General features: G+C 41.0%; 1 protein-coding gene across 1 annotated transcript; it reads left to right on the top strand.

The window, feature by feature from the left end:
• Window positions 1-6,005: 6,005 nt before the first annotated feature.
• MGC79670.L (MGC79670 protein L homeolog) lies at window positions 6,006-11,410 on the top strand. Its single transcript, NM_001093323.1, is given in 2 exon segments — window positions 6,006-6,068; window positions 7,805-11,410. A coding segment is annotated over 1 exon segment (1,581 nt). The 5' UTR covers window positions 6,006-6,068; window position 7,805; the 3' UTR covers window positions 9,387-11,410.
• The last annotated feature ends 883 nt before the right edge of the window (window positions 11,411-12,293 follow it).

The raw sequence follows: 12,293 nt of genomic DNA, 5'->3' as shown, positions 1-12,293 counted from the left end.
AGTGACGATTGCACCAATTTTATGGACACTTCTTTAGAAGTTCGCTGCGCTTATTAACGATGGCAAGAAAGGAACCCTGGAACTACCGCCTAGTCAAGGTGGTGGTGGTAGCTCAAGGGTTCTCCTGCATCAATGCTCAGTTCGGAATGGAAGGCGGGGATGGCTGGTGCTGAGCACCCTGTGACTGCAATGGCACTGGAATTCTGGGGAAAAGGTTGGATTGTTGGAAAAAAAACATGGTGGTTGCACTCAAAATTGCACTTTTACTTACTGCACTTGAATTTGAACCTGCTTATTGGAGGAATAAAATTCCCTCTGATGCAGGGTTCAGTCAATAAAGTACGGTACTTCTAGCCCAGGAGTGCCCATACTTTACTAATGCGAGATCTACTTTTAGTGAGGTTGTCCCATTATAATCTACATTCACAAAAGCATTGTTATCATTCTATTTCATGGAAAATATTACTTAAATATTATATTGATTTATAAGAAAATGTATATTGCTATGTTTTACTAAAAGCTTTATTATGTAACTTTAATAATTAAATTGTAATAAATATCTGAATGAAAAGAATAAAACAGGGATTTAGTCAAGATGTTTGTTGACAGTGTCTTGAGATCTACTGATCACCAGCTAAAGGTCTACTGGTAAATTCTGATCTACTTTTTGGGCACCCCTGTTCTAGCCTAATGCATTTTACCCTCTAGTTCAGGGCTCCCCAACCTTTTTTATCCATGAGCCCCATTCAAATGTGGGAGCAACATCCAATGGGTTGGTGAGAAATATGTTGCTCACGAGCCACTGGTTGGGTCACTGCTCTAGTTGCTCTTACAGTGCAGAGCTGTTAAAAGATAAAGTTAGGCTGATGCTAACTAAGCATGTGGTGCTATGGCAAGAAGCTTCCTCCAGTCTGATGGAACATTATACCTCATGTACTCATGATACTGCACCTACTATATAATCCATATATCCAAGAGAAAATTCTGTCCATCTGCCTTATTATGCACCTAACCCATTATTTTGGGATTTGGCCGGATTCCAAATCTTTCATGGAAGATTCTCCTGAATCCCTAACTAAATCTAAACCTTAGGGAAAGGAAGAGTTAAAACAGCATATAAGTTACACAGCAGATAGCAGATAAGTTCTGTAGGACATCATGTTGTTCTCTGTTATCCATTAGTTAACCTGTGCCATATAGCCTTTTTTCAATTTCCGCCATTGCTACACAGCAGCTTGTTTATATGAACTATAGTAGTGTTTGTCTGAAGCAACAGAAACAGTACATGATATTTTCATTACTTTATTAAAAAGTTATTTATTAAAGATCGAGTTGTGAAATCTCAAAAGATTTGATTTTTTTGAGATTTATTATATCCCGAAAACTGCAAAAAGCCAGAATCCAAAAATCCACCATCTCAGACCTGTCGAGGTCAATGGGAGAGGCACCTATCCCAATTCAAAGTTATCATGGTAACCATGCTTTGCTGGTTTTAGCCCAAAAATCTAACCTTTTCGGTTTTCGGGAAAAAAAACTCGAAAAAATCAAACAATTTGGGAAATTTGTCTGATTTTTCGCTCAATTTTATCAAGTTTTTTCACTTATTAATCATTCATCATATTTGTCATTTACAGACAGATAAAGGCATATAAAGGCATAGGGCAGAGTTATACTGTGTTATACAGGGGCCTCAGGTAAGTAATAATGTATCTCTTCTGTACATTATAAGGATATGAGAGGTCACTGAGGGGTTGTTCTGTGACCATATAAGACACAAGGCTGTAGGCTGAGTTATACAGGGAACTCTGAGTATCCTTCTTGTATTTTAAGGTATAATGTACCCCCTACCAGGGCCGGATTTACATAGTGGGTCGCCCCTAGGCCCAGTGCTATTCGTCGCCCCTGTCCCCTCCCTTTTATTCGTGCAAATTTTCATCATCTGGACTGGAGCAATGGGGATTGGCACACGGGAAATTTAAAAAATGATGGTATCTCCTGCTCATCCCCAGCATTTCTGAACCAATCTGGGTATGGTTGGGCAGCATGCCCCCCCCTAAAAACCTGCAGCCCTAGGCCTGGGCCTAGGTGGCCTTTACACAAATCCGGGCCTGCCCTCTACGGTAATTTATATAGATATTAGAAGTTACTGAGGGGTTCTGTGACCATATAAAGGCACAAGGCTGAGTTATACAGGGAACTCTTGAGTATCATTCTTGTATTATAAGGGATAATGTACCCCTACTATAAATGATAAGGATATTAGAAGTCACTGAGGGGTTCTGTGACCATATAAAGACACAAAGCTGCAGGCTGAGTGATACAAACCTTACTTTACTGGCAGCTCAGTCTCCAACACTGTCACCTGAGAAACAAACAGCAACAAACTAACAGATTGAAGATCACAGAACACAACATGTACTTTACACTTTAATCTGTGTTTTACCCTTAGCCGTCACAACATGATCACTGCCCTTTTTTTCTTTTTAGATGTGTCTGTAAAGCAGTCATTGATATTGTTTCCTTTTGAGCAGGGACACCTTCAGGGGGGCACAGGGGGTACTAAAGGGGGCCAGTCTGTGCTCCACTTTTTTTAATTGCCAGGCCCCCCTTGACAGCGCCAAAGTTATGCTGCACCTCTCAAGTCCCGAATAGCTGAAGCCCCAAAGAGCTGAAGTCCCGAATAGCCAAAGTTCCGAATAGCGAATCCCAAAAGCCAAAGATCTGAAGCCGCGAACAGAGCTAAAGTCGCAAAAAGACCCAGAGTTGATGTCCTGAAGCCACAAAAAGACCCAAATCCACGAAAATTGTTGAAGCCCCAAAAGGAGCCAAAGCTAAAGACCAGAAGCCACAAGTTTAGTTCTTTGAACACCAATGTGTTTTTTTTTATTTTATTAAACCCCTGGCCACCAATGTGCGATTTTAATCATGATTTGAAAACAGTAATAGGGGATAAATCCATTATCACCTTTAGACGCAGCAAGAATCTTAAAGACAGGTTAATTCGGAGCCATTACTGTAATACACCTAAATCCACCTGGTGGTCAAATAAGACTAAGGGCTGCTATACATGTGGAACCTGCAAAGCATGCCCATGGATAAAGAAAACAACTAAAATAGAATGTAGATCAGACATTAAAGAATACTTAATCAAAGATTTAATTAATTGTAAAACAAGAGGAGTTATTTACATCATGAGTTGTGAACGCGGTAAAAACTACATAGGAAAAACTAAAAGGGAATTTAGACGGAGGGTCCTAGAGCACCTAGGTGATGTGCTGCATAAAAGGAATACATCAGTCGCCAACCACATTAATGAGTCCCATGAAGGGGACACTTCAGTGATGAAATTCACTGGAATGGAACACATTCAATCTACTACGAGAATAGGGGATGTTAATAGAAAACTTCTACAATGTGAGGCGCAATGGATATACTGGTGTCAAAGTAAATCGCCAAATGGATTAAATGAAGGATTCACTTTTGCACAGTTTCTTTAATATATCTTTAAGGATTACAATATTCGGGGAATATAATTAATTAACTATGAATTACATTTACATATATTTTCTTCCAATAATTATTCTGATTAATTTTGAAAATTACACTACGATTGACTATTTAAAAATAAGTTTCTTCGCTGACTGGCACGTATGCTCCTCCTTTCTATATGTAGAGGCATCTGGGTTACATAAGTGTGTAATTGTACATTTTATTATAAATAATGGCGAGATATCAATGGAACCTGAAATATTAAGTAGTCTATTTGACTTTACAGCCATTCCCCCTTGGTTTTTTGCGTCAAAAAAAGTTAAATAATAAAAGATTTCAATGAGCGGTGCAGTACTGGCAAACTGTAGATATATATTTCTAGGGGTGAAGCAAAAGACGAGCACTTCCGCCAATAGGCGGTAATATCTGCAGAAAACCGGAAGTGACGTCATGTCGCCAGACGCAATGGCAAAGCACCGACACTCGCCGAGATGCCTTTAAACGGTAAAAAGGAGCGCGACCAGCACTTATGCCCCTGACGAAGCTGCTTGGCAGCGAAACGCGTAGGGCGGCGTAGGCGGAAGGTGGTGTGGATAGCTCCCACTCTTCCCAACGTAGCTAGGTAGGAGGTGTGGTGGGGGAAGGGTGGGCACTGATGGAAACTGAGTCTCACGCTGTGAGTGTATATGTTGGTGTTGCCAGTTAAAGCTTTTTTAAACAATTTAAATTAAAAGTTATATTTTATATATTTACATTGTTGCAACCATAGCCTGAACTGGTTGGCTTGCTACATTTTAACTGGATGGGTGGTTGTTTCACTCTCCACTACTGAATGTAGCTGTTTCGCTTTTTTCAATTTTAATACTCTATAGGCCCCTGCCACCAACGTTTTTTTTTTTTAAATATTCTGTGGGGCCCCAATGTTTTTTTTTTTTAAATTATAAGAGGGCCATGGCCACCAATGTTTTTTTTAATTTATAGGGAGGCTCTGACAATCAATGGCTTTTTATAAATTGTGTGTAGGGGGGGTTTACCGTTTTTTTACCACTGATGTCTGTATGGCCGTTTTACTGTGGTTTGGACGGGATCTGGGGTGGGGCTTCGGGGCTGGGGTGGGCTGGGCCAAAAAATGTTGTTGTACGGGGTCCCATGATTTATAACGGTGGCCCTGCTTGTGAGTAGGTAGAAATCTACACTGAAGGACCCTTTATCTGTATCAATTACCTCTAAAATCTGACACCGCTAATGGAAAATTTTATACCATTAGTTAATAAATTAAGAAGTGATATCTGGTGGCAAGTGGGTTACAAGAGATGAATCAGTCTGTGGGATTTTCAGTGACTTTCAAACTGACTACAAATCGGCCAAAATAAAAATTCTGATGATTGGAGGAAATCTTCCCTTCCCCCATAGTAAACAGACCCACTAGGGAAGTCGTGTGGTTGCCAGGATGATTGACAGATGCATAATGACTATTTCTGTGTATCTATAAATAACCCGGCTGCTAAATGCCTTGAAATCCAATCCTCAGGGTGACATTTAGCAACTGCACAACCAAACATTTACCCTGAATTTAAAGCACTAGGAAATCTTCCGTTTAGCCTTGTCCTAATTATATTAATGCATTGACAATGCCTTTAAAAATCCCATAGCTAAAAGAAACCTAAGAAGCCTGTGTAAATACTTATTGAATATCGTAAAGGTCAAGGATCCCCAGTTACTTTGCCAGCACAACTCAAACCCAATCGGTCACCTCAGATTGTTTAGCTTTCTTTTCCTCTCTTAATCTTTATTCCATGTGTCATGCAGACCACTGCCTGGTTGTTAGGGCCAGGGACTACTCCACAATCCATATACATCACTGTCCTACCCAATCATACCATAGTTCCTTACAACTGCAAAACTCTCCCATCCACATAACTGTCCTCTATACCTCTAGCCCTTTCCAAGTTAGCTGGGGAGAAGCACATCCACAGCCCAATGTGGTCCTTGCCCAGAACCATTTTCCAGCCAGCTCAAATGATATCAGGCAGAGCCACATACCAGCTGGGGTTTAAGTATTTTGGAGCCATACACTGGCCAGTAAGCTCAGGAAGGAGTCCTGGCCTGTTGATCAGACTTAATCAGGTTAAAGTCCCATTGTTGTGCTGTTTCAAACAATTGCATCATCATCCCATTCACTTTTAATACAGTTCTATCCAACTGCTCCACTGTCTCAATTAATCATACAACAGTTCCATCCAATCACAGGTCATATGGCAGTTACCCATTGTAGTACTGTCCCGTGTAACTGACCTAATGTATCCATCGGTCTCACTGTACATCTGTCCTATCCATCCAACTGTACTGTATGTATGAAACTGCTTTCTCAGCACATGTACTGGCCAGGATTCCAGTGTATCAGTTTCCCAGGCTGTTCCATCTCAGGCAATTCCCCTCTCACTACTCCCACCGCTCTTAAAAAAACAGCAGTAGGAAGAAAGAAGAGCTACAAACAAGAGCCTCTGATCCAGGGTGCAGTGCCTATAAGTCAGGAGCAGCCTGAGAGCATTTACCTGCATAGCACCAAGTGCAGAAAGGTAGGTATGAATTCTGGGAAGGAAAGTGCACTAAGTAACCCAAAGGGTGCTAATGGGGGTGTTTGCAAAAGCATGGATGTGTTTGAATGTACACAGGAATACATAGTGATATAATCAGCTAATGTGAAGAGTAGAGGGTGGCATTGGGCACAACTGATGTGCGTGAGGGTGCAGGAATAAAGGAATTACATGGAGATAGAGAGTAAGCTATGGTTAACCTTCAGTTGTATTGAGATAAAGTGAACACTGGGATCTATGTGGAAAAGAGTATAGTGGGTACAATGGGCCTTTTTGGGGAATCTGGCTTCTGTGAAGGTTTAGACAAGAATATGGCAGATCCAGAATAGTATGAAGGTACAAGGAAAGGTGCAGGGAACTCAGTCCACTTTTACCAGTGCAACGGATCACGCAGGGGCATATCAGCTGTCTGGATGGTACAGAGGAGAGTTTTGCAACTTCAGAAACAGTGTTGCACTGGGACAGATTAAGGAGTTGGGGTTAAAGGGTGCTGAGTAGGGGTATAGGGAAAGAAGTTGGAGTAAAGTATGCTGAATGGGTGTACAAAGGAAGGAGTGGGGGGTTGAAGTGTACTGGGTAGAAGTATAGAGAAAGGAGTGAGGGTACTAAGTAGGAGTAGAGAGAATGGAGTTGGGGTTAAAGGGTGCCGTGAACAGAGGAAGATATGGGAGTATAAATTGGAGTGTTAAAGTAAGTGAAGTATGTGTGGGATGCACTGGGACTGTATGGATAACATAAAGAATAACTTCTTTCGGGCCCACTGGAAGCTTATTAGAGCATTATAAAAATTGTGGGGGTAATATAAAGGTGTGTGGGAAGATACTGGGTGTTTAGGTGCTGTGGGGAGTAAGGAGATGGGTGGAGGAGAAAGTATTTTATAACATTTGTTCTTTTATATCATCTACTGTTTAATGCTCAAACACCAAAGAATTAGTTCAGCTGGGGGAGTCTTGGGCTTGGGTACATTTGCTCTAGCCTCAACAGGATGATCCCCCCTGACTACAGTCCAATTACTTTGGGGAGAAAACCTGTTGCCGTTACTCGCAGACACATTTATTGCTGCATCCCAAGCACTGCAGCCTCACATTGCATGTACTGTATATCTTGTAATATGCATGTACTGCTCATGAGCTGCTCTCTCTCCCATGGTCAGGAAATGTCTTCCTGTTTTTAGCTTAAACCTCTCCCCCTCCCTCCTCCCCTCCCTGCTCTAATCTGAGCTCAGAGCTATGAGCGAGCAGTTAGAGACTCAGGCGGGGAGTGATGTCACAGCAAGCTAATATGGCAGCTGCTATCCTAAACAAAGACAGACAGTAGAAAAGCAATAGAAAAGCATTCCAAAGAATAAAAATGGCATTCTAGCTTGCACTGTTGCTGCTAATCTATTGGCAATATTATATATAAATATTTTGCCTTGGTAGCTTTTCTTCTCCTGTTTTACATTATGGCACCAGCAACCTGCTTTGTATTCTCCAAGAAGATCAATTCAGTGGGAAAATACTATGCCCCCCCCGCCTTATTATGGGAAATAAACACAAGACCAGAAAGTAGGGAGAATCAGTGCTCTGTACATGTGGCTGAGCTTGGATTCCCCCACACTTCAGAAAGAGCTCACACTGCATCATGGGATTTGTATTCATTCTGCATCTAGTGGGGATAGAAGACTAGATCACGGAGACACTGTATTCAACTGACTTCTATGTCTTTCCTGTTTCCAGAATGGCATCTTCTGACCTAAGAGAAGAACTTAATTGTTCCATCTGCCTGAATATTTACGCTGATCCAGTTACACTTAAATGTGGGCACAATTTCTGCCTGGCATGTATCAAAAGTGTGTTGACCACACAGAAGGGGTCCGGAGCATATTCTTGCCCAGAATGCAGAGCAGAGTTTCGGGAGCACCTGGCACTGCAGAGGAACATAAAACTGAGCAACATAGCAGAGCGATTCCGTTCAACTCGTTCTATACCACGCAAAAAGACTGGAATCTTCTGTACATACTGCATTCACAGCCCAGCGCCTGCTGCCAAGTCTTGTCTACTCTGTGAGGCATATCTGTGTGATAACCACGTCATGGTCCATAGTAAGTCTCCAGAACATATTCTTACTGACCCCACAACCTCATTCTGCAATCGAAAATGCTCGGTACACAAAGAGCTCTTAAAGTATTATTGCCCTGAAGATGCTGTTTGTATTTGTGTCTCCTGCTGTGTGTTAGGGGAACACAGGGGTCACCAGGTGGAGCTCCTTAATGAGGCCACTGAGAAAAAGAAAAAAAGATTAAGAAATATTATGGAAAATTTAACCTCAAAACAAGAGGAGGCCCACAAAAGAGTGCAGAACCTGCAGGAACACAGAAGAGATGTGCAAGACAAAGCTGCTGCTGTATCAGACCAAGTCACAGCTTTTTTTAGGGACATCAGGGAACAGCTGGAAGTACTAGAGAAGCAGGTATTGTGTGAGATCTCCAGGCAGGAGGAACAAGTTTTACTTCACATCTCTGATGTCATTCAGCAGCTGGAAATAAAGAAGGAGGAGCTGTCTGGAAAGATGCACCACATTGAAATGCTATGCAACATGACTGATCCACTAACTGTCCTACAGGGGCGAGAGTCAGATTATAATGAGCACAAAAGTCACAAGGACAGAGAAAGAGACAACAAAGAAATGGCCGCAGTAGGAGATCTGGATGATGTGTTGATCTCACTGACCCTACACAAGGCCTTGGCTGATATTATATCTGATGCGGAAAGAAAGAGAGGGCTTTTCATCCCAGAGGCCAGAGACATCCTACTAGATATGAACACAGCTCATAATAATGTTGCTATATCCAGTGATCTGAAAAGTCTCTCAAGGTCAGATAGGAAGCAAAGCCACCTACCAATGCGGGGCAGATTTAAATTCTATTTCCAGATCCTAAGCATCAGGTCGTTCTCTTCTGGGCAGTGTTACTGGGAAGTGGAGATGAGTCAGACTGGTGGCTGGAAGATCGGAATGGCCTTTCCCAGTATAGAAAAGAAAGGAGACCAGTCCTGGTTGGGAAACAACAAAAAGTCATGGTGTCTGTACAAATACAATAAAGAGTTTTCAGTGATACATGACTCAAACATAAACCCCTTAACCATTGAGTCCCACTGCCAGAGAATTGGGATATTCCTCGACTATGAGGCAGGGCGCTTGTCATTTTATGAGCTTACTGAGCCAATCAGACATCTCCACACCTTCACCTCTACCTTCACTGAGCCCCTTTATGCTGCCTTCTATGTACGAGACAGTGGTTGGGTTAGAATTAGAAGTTAATCATACTTTCTCATATGACTGTAGAGAAGTGATACCTATTCTGTTGGATCATGATCTATCATTAGATATATAGCTGGTGTCTAGAAGACCACAGCAGATGAGATTTGGTCCACAAGCATCTCCCTCAGTTTATTCTGCTGGATGCTTGTGCCTGAAGTAATGGGTGCTGTGTATTGAATTAGCTCTTTTATATAATGATTATTGTTACTCTTCATCAGTATCGTTTTGGCCAGTAAAAATTATAGTGTCTGGAAAGACACATATCTCATGCTGCTAACATATGGGAAAGCCTCTGGCTGAAATGGATGCCAATATAATAGTCTAGGGTAGTCTCTATGTCCTACAGGTTTACCCATACATTGACCTACATACTGTATGTGGGTTAGGGTGGATTTTAAGCCACAATTCAGATAGATAAATGCCTTTGGCCTGAAGTAAGGGCCTGCTGTGTTATCTCTTGAGGATTTGTGTCCGGGTCACTAAAATGGCAAAGGCCTCTAGATATTTCAGGTGCTTGTTAGTACCAACAGGTTGGAGTTAAGAGCAGGTTAGAGTTAAGAGCAGGTGGTACATTTACCCATTCATCCTTTCTTTGGTTATTTATTAAGGAGAAGGAAAGGCTAAAACTGAGTAAGTTTTATCAGAAAGGTCTATATAAATACACCAGTAAACCCTTAAACTCCTCTGTCAAAAGAAACACAACATTGATTCCCTTCTATTGTGTATACATGGACTTCTGTATCAGACTTCCTCTTTTCAGCATAAACCTCCAGGGTTAAGGCTTGAACATGCTCAGTTTGCTCCTCTCTCCCTTTTCCCCCTCCCTCCTCCCCTCCCTTCTGTAATCTGAGCCCAGAGCTATGAGTGAGCAGGGAGAGACTCAGGCAGGAAGTGATGTCACACCAAGCTAATACTACAGCTGCTATGCTAAACAAATAGAGAGAGCTTCGAGAGTTGTTTACTCAAGTATGGTAAAACATTCTGCAGAATAAATATAGTGGTATAGCTTGCACTATTGTGGCTAATCTGTTGACAATAAACTACTTTGGTAGCTTTCCTTCTCCTTTAAGCTCCAAACTGTTATGCATCTCTGAACAATGGATCAGGGCAATTCTCTCTCTCTCAAAGCTGTGTGCTCATATAGAGAGCATTGGACCAGGGGAGAATACCAACAGGAAAAATAATATGCAAAAACCAAACACAAGGACTGAGGGGCACAGCCCATAAGAGCTTACAAGCTTGTAATCACCCAGCTCAAGCACAGAAGAGCCTTGCCCATGAGAGCTTACAAGCTTGTTATCTCTTGGATATCTGTGGCTGCATCTCTAACCAGTGAACAACCCATAGATGAAGAAATCTCACTCACTCCTGCACTGTTATGACATTGCAGAGAAATGACTATTGAGTGAGAACCATAATCTTTTTTGTGCTTTCCTTGTTCCATGTTAAATGCTAGTTGGAGCAATAATGAGTAGGAATATTACATGTCATTGTAAAGGTCATCTGGGGGCAAATATCATTGTTTATCCTTTTCTGCATTTAATGAAACAAAGAGTAAAACTCTCTATGCCATGGTCTTTCATTTGGTTGTACATAATGGGCTCCCATTGGCTCATCTGATTATTGATTCCTACTCTTTGGGGGTCATTTGTCTATACTTGCCTTTTTCCCATAGACCCCTGGGTGTCTCAGGAAATCTATTTTATTTTTTATTTTTTCAATTCTTTTTTATTGGTTTTAACAATAAACAAGCTTGTTATTTTACCAAAAAAATGTATTGCAGTTTGCAGAAAATGTAGATATTTAGTAATACAGTGAAATTAAACAAGTTAGTTTAAAAGATATACAAGATGTAGCACAAATATATCTATCTAAACCAAACTTTCTGTGGTTGACACCAAATCATAAGGATGAAATCTTGAAGACAACTAAACCTTCTTGCGAATGGGTTGACATTTTAGCATGTATAGCAGAACATCACCCCACAGCATCCATACACTAAAATAAATGTTCTCTTCTTAACATCAATTGTTCTCAGATATATGGACTACTGTATATATGTCTAAAGCACATTCTCAGTTTTTGGCTTCCAGTCCAACAATGTATTGCCTCTTGTAAACAAAGGTTATATAGATAACATAAAATAATTTCTAACGATGGGACATTCTCCTTGATCCAATATAAATAGATACAAGTTGCAGCCATTAAAAGAAAACAGAAATGGAATGGAAGCAGAAGTCATAGGAGAGACTCTAACCCTTAGTTGCCCTTTTGAGATGTTTCCTATAGTGCAGTTGTTAAGTAACTTGCTTTGATCTCTCATTTTAGAATGTAATTATCTACTTATCTAACTGATTCTAAGGTTATATAACTGACTGTAATAAGTCTGAAAATATTGATTAGTTTAACCTTTGTTAACAGGTCTCTGTTCCCAGTGATACATAACCCAAGTGCCTCATGTTCTTACTTAACGCGTGCTAAAGTGCACCTTGGGTTTATGGCATGTTACATATGCATGACAATACACACATTACACATATAGCACATATTCATGTGTTTGGGTAACAAAGAAAATTCATTTATTTCTCTGTATAACAGGAAAACAGATAGAGTCAGACTGGGGGTCCAGATCCCATTAGGGAACCAAAAGCCCCACATTTTTTCCTGTGTTCCCTTGGCTTCTTCCTTACCCTTCTCACCCATCTCTGGGACTAGATACCATCTGACCAACATTTTATACAACGTGACTGGATGGCATTTTCCTGGCATTTGGGGTGCATCCCTGGCCCATTTTCTCTCCTCCTATGATTAACTGAAGCTCAGTAAGTTTACTTGTCATTTACACCATTAAAGGGGTGCTTCACCTTTAAATTAACCTTTAGTATGTTATAGAATGGCCAATTCTAA

This window comes from Xenopus laevis, chromosome 9_10L (assembly GCF_017654675.1).
Source record: "Xenopus laevis strain J_2021 chromosome 9_10L, Xenopus_laevis_v10.1, whole genome shotgun sequence".
Classification (NCBI taxonomy): Eukaryota; Metazoa; Chordata; class Amphibia; order Anura; family Pipidae; genus Xenopus; species Xenopus laevis.
This window is presented reverse-complemented; position numbering and strand designations above follow the sequence as displayed.